This window comes from Tachypleus tridentatus, chromosome 2 (genome assembly GCF_004210375.1).
Source record: "Tachypleus tridentatus isolate NWPU-2018 chromosome 2, ASM421037v1, whole genome shotgun sequence".
NCBI classification, from domain to species: domain Eukaryota; kingdom Metazoa; phylum Arthropoda; class Merostomata; order Xiphosura; family Limulidae; genus Tachypleus; species Tachypleus tridentatus.
The window spans coordinates 96,403,592-96,423,871 of record NC_134826.1 but is presented as its reverse complement, the minus strand read 5'-3'; the positions used below and the strand labels follow the sequence as shown (position 1 = coordinate 96,423,871).

General features: G+C 36.1%; 1 protein-coding gene across 3 annotated transcripts in view; it reads left to right on the top strand.

Annotated features, from left to right (window-relative positions):
• The first annotated feature begins 1,159 nt into the window (after nucleotides 1-1,159).
• LOC143244629 (transcription initiation factor IIA subunit 1-like) overlaps nucleotides 1,160-20,280 on the top strand; it is a 46,899-nt gene continuing 27,778 nt past the window's right edge. Inside the window, exons 1-4 of one of the 3 annotated variants that reach the window (XM_076489655.1) lie at nucleotides 1,160-1,458; nucleotides 4,459-4,560; nucleotides 17,925-18,066; nucleotides 18,566-18,645. In XM_076489655.1, coding sequence (XP_076345770.1) covers nucleotides 1,435-1,458; nucleotides 4,459-4,560; nucleotides 17,925-18,066; nucleotides 18,566-18,645 — 348 coding nt within the window. In that variant the 5' untranslated portion in view covers nucleotides 1,160-1,434. Of the gene's footprint in view, nucleotides 1,550-4,458; nucleotides 4,561-17,924; nucleotides 18,067-18,565; nucleotides 18,646-20,280 lie in introns of all 3 variants that reach the window. The other 2 variants (XM_076489653.1, XM_076489654.1) reach the window with 2 other exon arrangements.

Below are 20,280 nucleotides of genomic sequence, written 5' to 3'. Positions count from 1 at the left end.
AGCAAAGCCTTATCGAGCTGTCTGCTGTGTCCACAGAGAGGAATTGAACCGCTGATTTTAGCGTTCTAAATCTGTAGCTTACCGCTCCTGCAGCGGGGAACTACTCTTTCTATAAAAAAACTGTTATTACTTTACTTGATATTTTCGCTTCTTGGTATTATTTAGCTTTATGTTTTCTATTCTGGACTCCACTAAATTTCTTTCCAAACATCTTTAATGAGTGGTTTTACGTCTTCAAGAAAGTTCAACTTTATACTAAACAACAGTTGATGTTGTAACCCTACAATCGATGACCATGCAAAAATTTATTTAGGTGCCAATTTAATATAATAAATACATTTAAGAAGAAGTACAAAAAAACTATGCTAGGAGCCTAACTGGCAAGAATAGTGGAGCATTAACAGACAACATTAAAAATTTACAAAACATACGTTACACCAGAAATCGACCAGGCAGCTCCAGCATGGATAACTGTTAGTGATAAAACAATTAAAACCAAACTACAAAAATCCAAAACACACTCCTCACAACAGCATATAGAGTTCCCAGAGCAACATTATCTCAATTTATACATAAATATTCAACCATACCAGCTATTAATTACTATGCGAACTAGATAGGTACCTCATATCTCTCCCCGATCAACATATATTTTAAACATAAAAATAAATAAATGAATAAATAATAACAATAAAAGTATAAATAAAGAGTTATATATATAAAAAAGCCATCATCAAACTAGACATGTTACTGATAGGGCACAAGAATATCTATATATGCATACCAGTTCATGAACATTGCCCTGAAAAGGGTCGGAGCAATTCAGTCCACTCTGACCCAAAAACCAGTAACAAATGCTGCATTACTACATAAGTAAAGGAAGGAGGAAAAGGTCAAAGAGCACCTGACCCTTCAGGATACATACATATTATACCCAAACCCGAGAGAGAAAAGTACAAAGGAGAAATTATATTTAATATTGCAAGAATTGTTTTAAAAAGTAAAAACAATAATAAAAGGATAGAAATAGAAAATGGATATCTGAAACAAAATTTGTGAATTATAATATTTAAAAAATATCTGTTACTAGCTCCAGATAACGTCCCTTTGCTTGGTGCTGTGGCAATTGCTCCCTCCAGACCCCTCCGTGCTCTTATTCATTTGTAAGGCCTGTTATAAATGTTAAAAGACAACACATATACTCAAGTTGCTTCTGTTGTAATTACGTTAATACTAACAACCCTGTTCTATAAGTCATAATCTTGTTACTGTGCAAGTGGTAGCACCTTTAAAATGTGGTTAAACGTTATTTTGATAAAGTTCGTTTTATGTATTTTATTATTATTACAGAAACATAATAATCACGTAGGTACTAGTCGTTAGATGGCTTGGCAGTAGGTGTTTACGTTACAGAGGGAACTACAAGCAAGTGGAATGGTCGCCGTCTATATAAAGGAGGTTCGTGGGAATAAACTTCGGCTTCTCGGAAGTCTTAGAGTGTTTGTGTAAAGTGTTTTGAAAATTTAGTTAAATGGCAGCATCAACTGTGGTAAGTTGCCCAAAACAACAAAAATTAGTATCATTTTTGTATAATTAAATCTAAAATGATATTCCAAATGTAACTGAGGAAGTAGCTTGCCACGAGTTTCAGTAGTTGCATTGCAATATGGGAAAATTAAATTTTGCGGGTATCTTACAAGTATTTCGTTGGCTCGTTTAATATGTTCTGATAATTTATATACCTGTTATGCAACTGGAAGTGTGAAACGTAATTTATTTTATATAGGGCAGTATCGCATTAAACTGCCAGTAATGGTAATCGGTGCATTGCATACAGAATATAAATTATATGCAGTTTTTTACAGTTAATTTTATGACTGCTTACAGTGTATAAACATAATAGTAACAGACTTATAAAATGGAAATAAAACTATTGGAGCGTGTATGGGTCATCTAACTTTGAAAACGGATTATTAAAAAAACAAAAGTAAAATTCTGTTTCCTCACATGTTTTAAATCATTTATTAAAATGTTTTATTTACCCTAAGTTCATTTGTAAGTAGTAGGCTATATCAGTGTATTGAAACCGTCTTTATTTCACGAATAACTGCTTAATATAATATATTATTAATAGGAAATATCCTTCATGGCTCTCCGGTGAGCGTGAGTTGAGAATTACGACAAAAAAAATTCGGGATTTGATCTCATGGATCGCGTATGCTATTTTACACTTAACAGTAAAAAATTTAACTACAGCTTAATATACGTTATTATAAATAATATAAAAACAACTTTACATGTTTAAAGAATTTTTAAATTCCAATAATGCTAATATTTGGAATTTAGAAAGTTTGGTAAACTTTTGAGTTGAATGTTTTTCTTTGCAAAATGTTACCTTAATTTTTGTAGTTCATATTTTATGTACTGTTATATATTTTGTACGTGGTAAAAATTAAGGGAGCATAAAAAGAAAAAACAAACAAACTGGGAGTGTGCAGTTTGACAGAACAGCATAAGGTTTATACTTCATGATTAGAGTTAGTGCTTCATCCTTCACTTTTGTTTAGCTTGCATACCTTATAGTTAAAGGAAAACTCGTTTTCTAAGAATGAAATTATTATTTTACTGGTCACAACAGTGTAAAAATTGATTCATATATTGAAAACAAATACATTTAGATAGTGACTTGTGTTGAATGTTTTATATTTCATATATTGTGTGTATTGTTTTAGGGGAAAACAGAATAAAACATTTTCTTCACTGTTTATAATTATTCCTGTCCAAGGATTGGGTTGAAATTAGACTTGCTTCTTTTTTTTTTACTGTTGAAAATATTCATGAAAATTTGTAATTGTTTTTGGCTTGTGAAAATATCCCAGTAAACTAACAGGTTGTTAAGTTATAAACCTGAAATTAACTTTTATCGAACTATAAAAAAATGAGATGGAGTAAATTTAACATTGTATATGAACATTAAGGGACCACTTTGTCTTTCAAAGCTATCCTTGCACATCTTTGAGGAAAGTAAGAATTTAAATCCACCCCTTATTTATCAGGAAATCACTAAATGATGTTATCCAATACTGTGAATGTCAATTCTTTCCATAAACCAATTACTCTGTTGGAAGAATGAAACAATCTTAACTGGAGCCAGTTCTGTTTTTTTCAAATTTTAAATTTGTATCCTGTAATCATATTATCTAATTATATGGCACAAAGAAATTGGTAACCTTTGTTCTATTATCCCCACATCTTGTAGACTTCTATTACCATTCTTTTCTGAAAGCTAATTTTAAACCTATCTCTAGGAGATTTAGAAAGCTTGTTGAAAGCCAAGTAATTTGGTCAAACAGGAAATTAGGACAGCTAAACGGATGTATTGAAAATGTATAATTTAACAGTAATGATTTTTTTAAAGCATATTAGTGGTAAACAAATTGTTAGGATGGGGATAATATCCTTGAGGGATAATAAAGGAAGGTTTGTATCTCATCATTATGAAATGGCTAGGTTATTAAATTCTACTTCTTCAGCTTTATTGGAAAGTTAACATGGTTTCACTAAGGGAAAATCTTGTGTAGATGAAAGTAAGGATATAGGTTTGGTGTATCTGGATTTTTAGAAAGCATTTGACAAAGTGACACATGAAAGGCTTGTAAAGAAACGAGTGGTGTACCTTAGGGTTCAGTCTTAGGACTGTTGCTCCTTTTTAATTTATATTCATGACATAGAGGAAGGAATGGTTAATAAACTAAAAGTTGCTGATGATATAAAGGTTTTGGGTGTTATTGGCTGTGAAGAGGATGTAACAGCTTTATAAAAAGATTTAGATAATTTAGTGAGTTGGGCAAGGAACTGGCAAATGGGATTTAATTATGATAAATACAAGATATTACATATGGGTTATCATAATTTGAATTATAATTTGGATGGGAATAAACTTAAGAGTTACATGAAAAAAATGATCTTGATTTAAGGGTTGATCAGTCTTTTAAGCCATCTAAACAGTGTGCTGTTGCTAGTGGTAGGACAAATAGAATTTTTGTTGTATCTACAGAAATATTGAATACAAGTAAAAAAATGTTATGAAATTCATTGTTCAGGTTATTGGTTAGGCCACATTTAGAATATTATGTTTAGTATTGGGATCCTTACCTCAGGAAAGACGATGAATTGTTGAAAAGATTTCGTATGAGGAGAGATTAAGATCCTTAACATTTTCTCCTCAGTTTCTCTTCTCTTGAAAAAAAAAGAGGGGTTCTGACCGAAGTGTTTAAGACTAAAATGTTTTTGATAATGTTGATCCATCAACATTTTTCTGTGATATTTCTAACATGGTTCAGTCCATCCATGTAATTATAAGTTGGATTTGCTTTGCAAGTTTGTTTTCTTGTAGAATGTATATTTTATAACAAAACCAATTTTTTATAGGTGAATAGTTCTTTTATATATATTTAGCCAAAGTTGTACAGAAGTGTGATAGAAGATGTCATCAGTAATGTTAGGGAAGCCTTTCTAGATGAAGGTGTAGATGAACAAGTACTTGTAGAACTTAAACAAGTAAGTTTCTTTCTGTTATATATCCTCTTGAATTGTCTCTTATTATTATTCTTATATTAGTAACTGAAAGTTGACATTCAGAGTAATATTGATTGTAAATATAGAGTTTTAATTAAAGAAGATATAAAACTGTTGAAAAAAAATTTGTCAAAGTAACAAGCTAGACTGTAAAATTATTAATGAATCTTTGTGTGTTTGTAAAGTTAGTTGGTTATTTATTTGCATGTATTCTTTAGAGGACAACCTGATACATTAGAACATATTGTATTAATATTCAAGCAAATACATAGTTTGCTTATGTTTAGTGTTTTAATAAAGACTGAACTTTTTTAAAGGTTTGTGGCCAGTTTTGTTAGTTCATGTATGTTCATTCCATCAGTAATATAATTCATAAGTTTTGATTGAATCTCTTATTATGTTGCTTACCTATTTAATACAACTGTAATGTTAAGTTCATCTGGATATACCACATAGTTCTACTTCATTTCTTTGTTCTGTATTCTTTATAATAAAGGAAAACAACATGGATTTATTAAAAATGAAATATTACTTTATTAATCTGTTATATTTTATTCAAGGATATTGCTTGTCTTCTGTATGATGGAAGGGATATGGACTGTGTGTGTGTATTTATAAAAAGATGATTGGTTTGCAGAAAGGAAAAGACTGGAATAAATAGACTCCAATAAAGTGCCACAGGTGTCAGTGCTTAGGAATTTGCTTTTTCGTTATAAATATTAATGATATTGACAGGAACATAATTAGGAAAATGGTAAAGTATATAGATAACATTAAACTCTTGTGCATTTCTGGCTGTGTTGAAGATGTTGATATAGTATGGAATGACGTGAATCAGTTGTTTAGAAGGACAGATACTTGTAAAATGATCTTTAATTATAGTAAATGCAAGGTGACACGTGTTGCATAAGTTTATGACATAATTATCACAATGTTGTAGCCCTTCACCAATAGGAGGACCACACAACCTCCATGTGTAGCAATCTGTACGAGTACTAGCTCATGATGTTGTGTTCATTCTTTACTCAACACTGAATATGTTCAGATGCATCTCCTCCTGTACTTTTCAGTTTCTAGTTGCTCTATGTAATTGCCTTTCTCTGTTTAGTGCTATATTACTTTTTATTTTGCAGTGTCATTCTACTTACCTGATGGCAACTTTGTTTTCTCTCATCAGCATTTATCTCTGTGATACTTACAGCAATGAATGCATATTAAAAGTATGTTCTAAGACTCGAACAATTCTCTTGATGTATTCTATCCAATTGAGTTAATACTTGAGAACTTTCTTTATTCTTGGAGCTAAACATTTCATAGTTGTTCCTTTAGGTTATGTAATGGAGCAAAATGCTGTCATTTGACTTCAGTCCATGACAAGGTATCATTAATGTTGTGAAAATATTAAATTACCATGTTCATTTAGGGCTATGGTGAATCATAGTATGACATGCTCACTACTGATATTTTTAACCATAGTGTTCACATTATTTGACTCCCTCAGTGTGGATTCCAGTACATGGTGAGGGGAACTCCCAGGGAAGGTTCTGTTCTTCAGTTTATTTCCTCTGGGACCTAAACATCCACCCACATGCTTGCCATGAAGGGGAGGAGAAGATCTTGGTGGTTGAGGGGTCCAGTCCTAACACACCACTTTGGCCTTGAATTCTTGTAGATGGGCAGCCTTGGGGTGGCCTCCTTGGGTCAATTGACTGGTCCAATCGTGCTAAGGTCAACCAAGTACCAGTGTTGGATGTTCTCAACAGGTGTTGTGGACATTATATCTGATGCTGGTGTTTGGGTATAGTGCTCCCGAAACCCTGGCGTTGCTGCAGTGTCCTTGTTTGACATTGTAGTGCGTCCCCTCGTAGGGCTTCATGGTGGGTAGGGTCAGTGGGCACCAAAATTTCCCTTTTTTTATTATGGATACTCCAATTAAAAATCTTAATCAAATAGTGAGAAACAATTTTTATGTAAATGACCACATCTTAAAGATTTTGAGCAGCAATCCTTGCCATCTGTTCCACCTGTTGAACCTCATTTTCTTATATTGCACTTTCAGACAAATCTTTAGGGCAAATGTCTTCTTTTTTTATTCAGAAGGGACTAGAGGGACTTGCTGACTCTTTAAAGTCAGTAAAAAAGCTTTGATCTGGTGACATATTGGTGGAAACATCCACATCTCAACACAATGAACTTCTGTTGCATTCAAAGGCAATTGGGGATATACCTGTAGAGGTTACACCTCATGCTACTTTGAATTCATCATTAGGAGTTATTGTTGAGAGGGATTTGAAGAACATCTCAGAGTCCGAGATCCTAACTGGTTTCTCCACCCAGTGAGGCACATCTCCACTCGCATAGATGGAATAATGGTGCCGACCAATGTCCTTGTTCTAACATTTACATCACTCTGCCTGCCACCATCAAGGCAGGTTATCTTAATTGAAGAGTACAGCCATACATTTCAAACCCTCTCTGATGTTTCCAGTGTAAATGGTTCGGTCACTCGAGGACATCATGTCGTGATGCCTTGACATTGCTCATGGCAGTGGCAAGGACCATGATGCCTATGAGTGTAAAACAGACCCTCATTCCATCAATTGCAATGGCTCTCACCCGTCCTACTTTCGTTCATGCCTTAAATGGTTGGAAGAAAAAGAGGTGCAGTGTTTGAAAACGATTCATAACATTATCTATCCTGAGGCAAGTAAATTGCTGTCCACCACCTCATCTCAGATGTTTGCTGCTGCCCTTCATTCCGTAGTTACTGTGGGAGTGCAGATAGATCTCTCTGTGCCTCCTAAATAATTTATCTCCAAACAAATGAAAAGTCTTTTGATCTCCATGGTTACAAAAGTTGATGAATCAACTTTGACACCTATCTTTGTCCCTAATATACATTCCACCAAACCCCAAGACCTACATCCTTTGGTTCCAGGTACAGGCATTTCCTCAGATCCATCTTCCACTCTCACCCAAGATGCAAAACAATCATTCATTCACATCCTCAGTCTCTGGAATCCCCTCCTAACAGCAAAGACCTGCCCAATCGACCCAGGGCAGGATCCATGGAGGTGAATAGACCTCTTTCAAATAAGGAAAGTAAGGGAAAAAGGCATGGTCGTAAACAGAAGGGTTCTCCACCCAATTCACCTACCCGTAAATAAAAATGGCAACCCTGATACAATGGAACTGTCAAGGTTTATGTTCTAATATGAATGGCATCAAAACACTGATTGCTTTCTACCATCCTGTTTGTTTCTCCTTACAGGAAACATTTCTGAAACCTGCCGATACAGTCACCTTTCGGCAGTTTTCTTTATACAGAAATAACAGGCTGTGTTATGGATGAGTGCATGGAGGGGGGGCTCTGTTGGATCATCAGCATGTATCCAGTCTGTCTTTGCCATTCGACACATCCTTGGAGACCATAGCCATCCATGTTTCCTTGGGTCATACCATCACTGTTTGTTCTCTCTACCTGTCACTTGGAGAGACATGATCAATCAGATCTTGATGCTCTCATTGAACAGTTGCTGTCTCCCTTTTTCATCCTGGGGGACTTTAATGGACATCATCCCCTCTGGGGAAGTGCTGATATTAATAGGAGGGGTTGCTCTGTAGAGCATATGCTCTCTGATTTACTTATTTCCATGCACCTGGTCAGTTCTTTACTGCTATTGATCTCTCAATTTGCTCCCCTTCATTACGTTCCTATTTTTCATGGAGGGTTTATAATAATCTATGAGGCAGTGATCATTTTCCTATAATCTTGAGAGAGACTGGCAGTGGTCGATGCCACCCAACCCATGTGTCCTGGTGGAATCTGTATCAGGCAAATTGGCCCTCTTTCACTGCTCTCACAGAACTTGATCCTGTCATTGTCTGTAAGCTATTAATAGACTACTGTGTGGCAGCAGTAACTGACTGTAATATACAAACAGCTGCTCAATGTATTTCTAAAACCTTGACATGTTTTCCACTATATCCTTGTCCATGGTGGAATCCTGCCTGCCACATGGCATGGAAGGCTCAAAAATGAGCCTTGGATACTTTCCTTAGATATCCCACACTCTCTAACTGCTTCGCTTTCCAGTGGACTTGTGCACATGCTCAATGGGTAAGACATCAAAGCCAGAAGAAATCTTGGATTAAGTTCACAACCAGCATATCCTCTACCACCAGTTCCATAGTCATTTGGGATAAGAGTTGAATGGTCAGGGGGCAATATCACTCTGTACCCCTCTCGATATTGCTCTCTGATGGCCAGGAAGTAATTGATACCTAGAGCATTGCTTATACTCTAGGTGAAAGCTTTTGCTGGGTATCTGGCACTTCTGCCTCTTATTCCACCTTCTTAGCCATCAAGACTCAGGCAGAGCAATCACCTCTTTACTTTCAAGCTGATTGTCTCCATGACTATAATCATTCCTTTAAACTGGTGGAACTTAAACTGGCACTTTGTCAGTCTGGCAGTACATTAGTTGGACCTTATGATATACACTATGAGATGTTGCACCATCTATCTCCTGCTTCTCTTGCTATCCTTCTGGTTGTTTTTTAACGGAATCTGGCAGGATAATGTTTTTCCTGATGCCTGGTGCCAGGCTATTGTCCTACCTTTCTCTAAGCCTGGGAAGGATCCAAAGATTCCTTCAAACTACCATCCAATTCCTTTGATGAGCTGTCTCTGTGAGACCTTAGAGAGGATGCTTAATGATTGTCTTGTTTGGTTCCTTGAATGAAACAACCTCCTCTCGCCCACCGAGTGTGGGTTCCGATGACAGTGCTCCACCATGGACCACCTGATTTGACTTGAAACATCAATCAGAGAAGCCTTTCTCAAATGACAACATCTTGTATCAATATTCTTTGACATTGAGAAGGCTTATAATACAACATGGAGGTATGGCATTTTGTGAGACCTCCATATATATGGGTTATGAAGCCATTTGCCCATTTTTTATTAAAATTTTTTAATGGACAGGAGAATCCGAGTTCTTGTGGGTTCGACACGTTCCCATTTTTTACTACAGGAACTTGGAGTCTCTCATGACTGTGTTCTGAGTGTCACACTTTTCACTATAAAAATTAATGCCATCACTGAACAACTCCCTCTCACTGTTTCAAATGGACTATTATATCTCGTGTGAGTCACCGAACATGAGGTATATTGAGCGGCAGCTATAGAATGCCCACAATTGTTTACTGAAGTGGACCACAGCAAACGGTTTTACTTTTTCTCTCTCTAAAACTGTATTCACCCTGATCCTGAACTCGGTATCAGAGAAGTTGTGCTTCCTGTGGTCTCTGAGACTAAGTTCTTGGGGCTTACCTTTGACCGTAAGCTAATTTTTATACAATGCATCAAGCAGCTATGGGTCAAATGTACAAGAGAACTAAACATCCTTCATGTCCTCTTTACCAGCCTTTGGGGAGCAGATCAATGATATATGCTAAAGATAATTCGTGTTCTCATTCAATAGAAACTAGACTCTGGATCACTAGTCTATGGCTCTGCCAGACCATTGGCTTTAATGATGCTAGACCCTATTCATCATCAAGGACTTTGGCTCTGCACTGGGGCTTACTGCACTTTCCCAGTTCAGAGCTCATACATAGAGTCTCAAGAACCTTTTTTGCACCTCCGTCGTTTGCAACTGTCTTTACTATATGCTTTGAAACTTCATCCCTTACCAAAGCATTTTACCTGGGGTTGTGTTTTTCTTCCTCAATGGGCCATGCTTTTTCAGACCAGATGGTCTGCCATTGTCTCCTTGTGGCCTTTGTATCCAGGCACAGTTAGATGAATTGGAACTGTCCTTGGATAACATTGCTGTATCCACTGGTCAGCCCATCCCACCATGGCTTTTTACAGTCCCCAATTTAAGTCATCTGAGAAGAGTAGACACTCCTGATTGGAAATACTGTCTGCTATTTGCTGAACATCTTTTGAACCATCCTTCCATTTCTCGTTATACAGATGGTTCTAAGTCAGGTGACTGTGTGGTTTCTGCCATGGTTTGTTGTGGTTTAGTGGTTGCATGCAGAATCCCCTCTACAGCTTCTGTATTCACTGCCAAACTGTATGCTATTTCTCTTGCCCTGGATCACATAGAAGCTTACTAGTACTCAAACTGCATGATTTATACTGACTCGCTTAGTTCTCTATTGGCCCTGGAATTGCTTCATGGTGGTTCACACTCTGTTCTCACTGATATTCAAAACCAACTGGCCCATTTCTCATTAACAGCTACTTCTATCCAGTTTTTGTGGATACCAAGCCACGTTGGTATTCTCCGGAACGAGCTTGCAGACACGGCAGTTAAATTTATCTGCTATGGCACTATCACCACTATGCTTATTCCATACTTGGACTATGGTCCTGTATTCAAGGCTCGGCTCCGTGCCAGCTGGCAGTCAACTTGAAGTGAGCAACGCGACAACAAGCTTTTTCAAATTGGACTTTTTTTATTGGACATTAGCCGTCTAGCTTCTGTAAGGTGCAGAAGGAGGAAGTTGTTCTAACTAGACCATGCATTGGTCACAGTTTTTTAACTCATCGGTTTCTATTATCTGGAACTGATGCACCAGTGTGTAGTTTGTGTAACATTCAAATCACTGTAAGCTACATTTTACTTTCTTGCCATCGTCACGACTCTCAACGATGCCACTATTTTAACCATGTTCTGTCCCAAGGTTTGCCCATAACATTAGAGAGTGTTATTGTTGACGGTGACACTGTCCATCATGATAAAGTTTTTAGTTTTTTAATGGGCATTAATCTTTTAATGCCTTTTAAGTTTTTTAATTTATACTTTACACCTTTTTAAAGTGGCTCCCTTTTAAAAATTACAGTTCATCTAGTTCATTTTGAAATTAGAAACTGACCATAACATTAAGTAAATCAAAACCACGACTAGAAAGGCCAACTTCACGTGACTGACGATGGTTTTTGTACTTACGTGTTAGTCTTCTTGGCGAGTTATAATTATTACAGTTACGCTATAGAAAGTCCTTTACAACTTGAATTTGCCTTGGGGGACATACCCATTGAGGTTGCTCCTCATTCCACTTTGAATACTTCCAGAGGAGTCATAGTTGAAAGAGATTTAAGTACTGTCCCAAATCAGAGATCTCTGCAGGTCTCTCCAGCCAAGGTGTCACAGCAGTACACCAAATCTTCACTTGAAAAGATGGAATTCTGGAACCAACAAATGTTCTAATACTAACATTTGCAGTACCACATCCTCCCACCACAATAAAAGCAAGATATCTGAATTGTAAGGTGCAACCTTATATTCCAAATCCTGTACGATGTTTCCATCGTAATTGATTTGGTCATTTAAAACAATCTTGCCGTGGTTCCTTGACCTGTGCCCATTGTGGTGGTAAAGACCATAATGCCGCCGAATGCTAACTTGAACCACATTATATAAACCGTAATGGTATGCATCCTTCTTATTTTACCTCTTATCCTAAATGGGTAGAAGAAAAAGATGTACAATGTCTCAAGACAGTTAACAATCTCACTTACACAGAGGCTCAAAAATTATTATTACCTATTCTGTTCAGAACTTATGCTGCTGTAACCCATTCTACAACTACAGTAGGAGTCCAAATAGACCTTATCCTATTCCCTACACAATCTTCACCAGGAAATCTTAATGAAACACTTCCCAAAATCAACACAGTTCACGAATCAGTGTCTCCTTCCATCTCTGTCCTGACCACATTTTTTAATCATTGCCGAATTTCACCTTCTTAAAGTCAAGAGGTTTCCATGGGGTCTCCCTCTCTTGATACCCCAAAAATTAAACAAACCACTCATCCATGCTCTCAATCATTAGTATGTCTACTGATAAATTCAGACCTAATCATTTGAGATAGAGCAGGATCCATAGAGGGGCGATAGACCCACATCCAATAAAGAAAAAAACATGGTCATAAGCAGAAGGACTCTTTACCGTCTTTTCCTCTGAAATAATTACACATGGCCACACTAACCCAATGGAACTGTCGAGGTTTCCAATCAAATGTGGCTGACATCAAAGATCTGATTGACTTTTATCATCCCATATGTCTTTCTTTGCAGGAAACATTTCTACAGCCTACGAATACAGTTACTATCCGACACTATTCATTACACCAGAATGACAGGCTACTTGTAGAATGGGAACATTGGGGAGTTGCATTGCTGGTTGATCAGCATGTGCCCACCCAATCCCTGTCATTGACCACACCCTTGGAGGCTGAAGCCATCCATGTCTCCTTGGGTTGTACCATCACTATTTTCTCTCTATACCTTACACCTGAAACGCATTATAATCAATCAGACCTCGATACTCTCACTGAGCAATTGCCAATCCCCTTTTTTAATCTTGGGAGATTTCAAAGGGCAAAATCCCCTCTGGGATGGCTCCCGTATTGATATGACACGGCACGCCATAGAGCATATGCTCCTGAACCACAACCTGTCTCTATTCAATACTGGTTCTTCCACATATTTCATGCACCTAGTCAGTCATTTACAACTATAGATCTTTCTGTCTGTTCCCCTTTGCTACTCACTCACTTTTCCTGGGAGGTTGACATCAATGCATGAGGTAGTGATCATTTTCCCATCATTTTATGAGAAATTGGCCGTGATGAGTACCACCCGACCCATGTACCCAGGTGGAAGTTGGTCCAGGCCAACTGGTCTTCTTTCACTACTCTCTTGGAACTAGATCCTGTCATATTATGTAAATCATCCATAGATGATTTTATAGCAGCAGTAACCAACAGTATTATACAAGCTGCTACTTGATGCATCCCTAAAACCTTGACATGTTCCTCACGTCATCCTTGTATTGGTGGAATTCTGCCTGTTGTATAACACAAAAATTCAGAAAAGTGCTTGGGATAAATTTCGAAGATATCCCACGTTCTCAAACTGCATTGCATTTCTGCAAGCCCATGCACACGCTCAGCAAGTTAGACATCAAAACCAGAAGGAGTCCTGGATTAAATACACCTCCAGCATTTCTTCAACCACTAGCACAAAAGTTATATGGGATAAGATCTGGAGGGTGAGTGGAAGATAAACTTCTGCCCCCCTCTCTATCTTAATATATGATGGCCACGAAGTTGCAGATGCACAGAGCATTGCCAATACTCTTGGGGCTTTTTCTCTTGTGTATCTAGCTCTTCGAATTTATCCCCTTCCTTTTTAGCAATTAAAACACAGGCAGAGCATCTGCCTCTTTCCTTTTCAATTGACCATTCCTATGACGACAATCGCCTTCTCACACTGATGGAACTCAAAAACTTACAATTCATCAGTCTGGCAATGCATCAGTCGGACCTGATAATATATATTATAAGATGTTACGCCACCTTTTTCCGAAGACAATACTCTATGATAGGTCACTTAAGTTTCCATGAAACATCAATCAGAGAAGCCTTTTTAAGGCAGCAACATCTTCTTACTGTTTTTTCGATTTAGAAAAAGCTTACGTTACAACATGGAGATATGGCATCTTACAAGACCTTCACTCATATGGATTGTATGGCAACTTACCACTTTCCATCAAGCAATTCTTAATGAAGTGCTGATTCCAAGTCCTTATGGGCTCAACACTTTTTCATTTTTTCCCACAGGAACTTGAAGTCCTTCTGGGCTGTATTCTGAGTGTCACACTTTCATTATAAAGATTAATGCCATCAGTGAACAGCTACCCCTTACAAATGCAAAGTCTTTTTGTTGATGACTTTCACATCTCATTTCAGTCATCAAACATGAGGTTTATTGAGCAGCAGCCACAAACTGCAATCAATCAGATACTGAAGTGGACCATGACAAATGGTTTAAACTTTCATTCTCTAAAACTGTTTGTATATATTTCTGCCGCAAATGGGGAATCCACCCAGATCCAGGCCTCCGTTTTGATGATGTTGTACTTCCTGTTGTCCCTGAGGCAAAGTTCTTAGGTCTTATATTTGATTGTAAATTAAATTTTATATCACATATCAAGCAACTTTGTATCAAATGTCTAAAAGCTTCAAACATTCTCTGTGTCCTCTCTCCTACTTTTCGGGCAGCAGGTCAATACTCCATGCTCAAAATTTATCGTGCTCTTGTCCAATCCAAACTTGACTATGGGTCTGTGGTTTATTGTTCTTCCAGACCCTCAGCACTGAAAATGTTGGATCCTGTCCATCACCAGGGGCTTCGGTTTTGAATTGGAGCTTTTTGTACTTCTTCCGTGCAAAGTCTGTATGTGGAATCTCACGAACCCCTTCTATATATTTGCCATTTGCAACTGTCTCTTATGTATGCTTCCAAACTTTGATCCTTAGCACAGCATCCTACCTGGAATTGTATTTTCCAACCACAATGGACCACACTTTTTAATAACAGAAAATCTGCCATTGTTCCTTTTAATCTCTGTATCCAGGCACAATTTTTCACATCAGCCTATTTCACCATGGCAAATTACTGTCCCCAATTGTAGCCTGTCTTTGATTCATGTGAGGAAAGCAGATACACCAGATTGGAAATATTGCTCTTTTTGTGCTAAACATCTTTCATGTGATCCATCCATTCCTGTATATACAGATGGTTCCAATTCGGGTGACTCAGTGGGCTCTGCCATGGTTTGTGAGAGTTTGATTGTGGCACATAGACTCCCTCCTACAGTTTCTGTTTTCACTGCTGAATTGTATGCCATCTTTCTTGCCCTAAGTCATATTGAAATAATGCAATATACAAATTGTACAATATTTACAGACTCACTCAGCTGTTTATTGGCTCTGGAATCATTCCATGCAAGTCTCCACCCTCTTCTCATCAATATTGAAAACAAACTGGCCCATCTTTCTCTCTCATCTGTCTCCGTCCAATTCTTTGGGATAGCAGGCCATGTTGGTATTTGGGAATGAGCTGGCTGACAGAGCAGCAAAATCTGTGTTCTGGATCTATCATCCCAGTACCCATTCCATACATGGACTATGGTCCAGTTATCAAATCCAGACTGTACACCAGATGGCAGGCAATCTGGAATGAGCAACACAATAACAAGCTTTTTGAAATCAAACCTTTTCTCGCTCTTTGGCCCTCTTGCTTCTGTAAGGATCGAAGAGAGGAGGTTGTTTTGGCAAGTCTATGCATTGGTCACAGTTTTTTAACCCACCACTTCCTTTTATCTGGTACTGCTGCACCAATGTGTGGTTTATGTGGCACTCAGATCACAATCATCCACATTTTATTATCTTACTGTCATTACAACCTAGAATGACAACACCATTTTAAAGATATTTGTAAGGCAAATATGCCCTTGAATTTGGCCCATGTTTTTGGTGATACTGCCCATCTCACTCGTCTTTTTACATTTTTAAGAGCCTCTGGTCTTTTAAACTTAATTTGAGGTTTTTTTTATCAAACTCTATAGTGTTTTAGCATGGATTGCTTTTACGCATTTTAATGTTTTAACACAATTTCTTTTTCACATTTCAATTTTTATTTTGACTTGAACCTTGGACTGGAAAGGCTAACTTCAGGTAACTTGATGATTCAGTCTTCCTGGCATGTCTTAATTTTATATATTTTAGTTTTTATTTTTATTTTGAACTGAACCCAGGACTGGAAAGGCCAACTTCAAGTGTACTTCTTGCTTCAGTCTTCCTGGCAGTTCCTAATTTTACATATTTTACTTTTTACCTTAATTGCTCTATACCTCTACTGTACATCTTGTATGGCACAGATAGCTTTGTAGCTTTGTGCCAATAAACATTGAATACCTACCTACAACTTGAATTACTGTAGTTTTTCTCTTGACATTGAAGACCAGATGTTAACATTCGTTTTATGCTATTTATTTATTTTTGTTTTGTTTTGTTTTACCTTAATTTCCTTTTATGAATTTTACTGAATTTACTTTTACCTTTTTATTGGATGTTTGGTGCAGATATCCTAGCCACTAAATCAACCAACCAACCAACCAACCACATTATTTGGCATCGGAAGTTTATTTCCCTTCTGCCTGCTTTTTTTTTCCCATTTTAAGTCTGGTCTTTCCAGTTGAGCCTGTTGACAGTATTATTAGTGATAATGACACTGTTCGACTTAATGTATTTTTAAGTTTTTACAAACTTTGGCCTTTTTTATTCTGTACGAGTCTTTTATCAGAATTTTGGCATATTGTTTAGTTTAAATTCAATTCATTTTTACATTCTATTAAATTTTACTTTTTATGATAGCTATGTTGATTTATGCAAAAAATGCCAGCCCAACCACACATAAAGTTTTTGTGGTTCCGTTATTATATAGACAAATGACTCTTTTTAACTCCATCCCAACAAGCCTCTCACAGATATATCCCTTTGGGATGGCTTGTGAAGCTGGAGAAGTACTATCTCCCTCCCTATCTGTATGTTATCCATTATCTTATTCCTGTATTTTTATATCCTAGAATATTTTTCTACCCATGATCTTTCCCTATTACCCTTACCAGATGGGTCTGCCAACTTATTCAACATAATTGTATGACCTTATTCAAGGATACTTCTTGCCTTTTCTAAGTTTTCTCCCACCTTTCACCTTTTTCCTGGCTGCCTAATTCTGTCATTCATTAGAAGAGGTTGTACATGCTGGCAGGTGGTGGAACATGGCTTGCATATTTATAGCACAATACCTGCTTCATTGGTCATCTCCCCCTCATCTGTCTACTTCTTGACATCTGTTGCCATTTTCCATGCATCATTTTGACTCTAAAAAAAGTAAATATTTCCTTTTTATTTATTTTTTTATCCAGTGGTCATTTCTCTTTTTCTGAACTCTGCACTGTAGCAAGTATTACATGTATATTTAAGCATGTATTTGCACCCTATGGCCATACAGGTTTATAATACTCATTGAAGAGATGGGGTACTCCATAAGACTCTTGGAGATTACCTTGCTATATCTTGGCTCATAAATTAGGCCTATACCAGACTATACTTGTGGACTATCATAACTAAAGCAGTGCTAGGATTGCTGCCCACCTTGCAGTTCCAGTTGAATAAACTGGGACTGGCCTAGTTTTCAAAATAGGGTTAGGTTTCATGTTCACCCATTGCACTGTTCATTTGTTCACTAATGTTTGCTTGTTTTTGTTGTATATTTTTAATTATTTGCTTAACATTCTGAATCTGCATTGTGCATAAGCATTTATTTATCTTTTGGATGTAAATGCCCTTGAATGCCACACAGATATTGGAATTTGTACTATGTAAAATGTACTTGTTTAATGTATTCATAATAACTAAATATATTGAGCATGGTAATAAAGATCGCTTTACCATTAGAATAATAATGTGGTTTACAGACATGGGAGAAGAAGCTGAATGAATCCAAAGCTGTAGAGCACAAAGAACCAGAAATTATCAGCGCTTCTAACTTTCGTCATCAAATAACCAGTCACTTGGCTCAACCTCAGCAAACAGTGCTTACTCAGGTTGCCTCATCAGGTAGGTTGAACTTTCTATTTTAAAGTATAACTACAGGATAATAGGAATGATGTACTGCTTTATAGAAGAAAGGAAAGTTGTGTATGTATTAAATCTACTTTATGATTAATTATACAGTGTTCTTACATTCATTTAATCCAAAAAACATTAATGAGGAATTTCAATGAAATCATTATTTATGAAATGTGCATTTAATGCATTATCATACTGAATATTTTACATTTTTCTCTATCAAATTATAATAAATGCATCACTTTGCAGAGCTTGAGATACAACTGGTATCAAAATGTTTATTTTTTTGAATCACATTATTTAAAATCATTATTAATATGTAAATGTTATTTCTGATAACTGACCTATTTCCCCCTTCAATCTCATGTTGTTTACACAGCATGATATCAACAACAGTATGAAACCAACTCAAATTATTTTATAAATTAAGCACTAGCATTTCACTCCAGTAATGACTACCTGTAACAGTCTTGTTTTGTATTTCTAGCAATAGCTCATCAGCTGACTTTATCCTCAGGTAGTTTAGTACAGCCTATTAGTCAGTATTCCACTTGTACTGGCACTGGGGTAGGTTGATATTTCTTTTTTCTTACTTTCTTGGTTTTAGACTAATACATTCTGTATTGAGTATTTTTATTTTTAGTTTTGGAGTCATTTTTATCTGGAACATCAGTAAAGTTTTGCCAAATGTTGATGTACTTGTAATAAAAAAAAAAGGCATTATAATGGATTTATGGTAAGGAAAATGAAGTCTAGTAATAAAGATGAAGATAGTTGACAAATCATGAAGCATTTTATTTACAAGATTTGAATGTTTTCATATATACTTATTACATTTTCAGCAAAATCCCAAAATAGCATTAGATATATTTATTAATTAATGGTATAGTATTATTAGTAACTAGTTTTATCAGATATTGAGTAAATGAAAGGAACAAACAGATTACAGAATATAATATGAAATAGTTGAGTTTTAACTATGAAAATTTAGAATAATTTTAGATCTAAAGAGGTTTGTAAATCATTAAGAGTAAGGTGATCTTTAGTTGTGAATAAACTTTTTTTAATGTCTGACAACCCTATAGAAATGATAGGGAAATTATTGTATGAAATATTATGACCCGTGGTTTCAAATTGTGAATAAATGGAGAAATGGTTATGTTTAAGTTATTGATGGTCAGTTTTGTTTGATATTCCTAAATGTTGAGGTACTCTAATTTTCAAGTGGTATTTTGTTTCACCAATATACATGAGTTAACTGTTATGGCATGTATAATTATATATCAGCTACAAACTTAAAAGTTTAAGTATTTAATCTTTATATTGATATAAGAGTTAGGTCTATATATTAGTCTGTGTTGAAATTGAGGGTATAAGTTTTTTTGTATTAAAGGGAAGATTTGTTTTGGTTTTTTTTAAATTTTAAATAATAGTAAGCCTGTAAAAAAAAAAGGTAGATAATAATGAGGGAAAATTTGGGGATGGTGTGCACAACAGTAGATGGTTGGAATTTGCTGTTTGGAAAATTGTAAGTAATATTTGTTTGAAAATCAGTCATATAGTAATTACTTAACAAGTGTTTATGCAGAACTGTTATTTCTTCATGTAAAATAGAGTATTTCAAGCAAAGGTTAAAAATTCTGTGTAACAATGGCATGACCTAGATTAAATTTGAAGAACTTGGAGACAAAACTATTAAAATCAGTATAAAAGCCTGTAAATGTGCTTATACGATAAATGGAAGTAGAAAAGTATTTACTTCTTTAGTAGTCCTGATAGTGTAGGAAGGCTAAAGATTAATTTTCCTCAATTTTTGATATGAACTTGATATTATGTTGTTGGTAATTAAGGTGAGACAGAAACATAAAAATATGACATGATTATAAAAATACCAAGTGTTATCAGTATAGTATTTGTAAAGGGCAGGATTGAATTTACATGGGCAGTGTTCAAGCCACTTGAATTCCTGATAACATAGAAAACTACTGGCTGTTGTTGGACCCAGTGGGGATCCCATGGTAATTCTATCTGTCTGGTCACTAATGACATTATTAAGCCTCTCACCTTTGACATCATTGTTGCCCTCCTGTCAAGGTTTTTAATGGATTGCATTCAAAATTTAATTCAAGTACCTTATTTTCATGGTATACAAATCAGAATAGCATAAAAATGTAGCTAGTGATACATATTTTAGTAGTATAT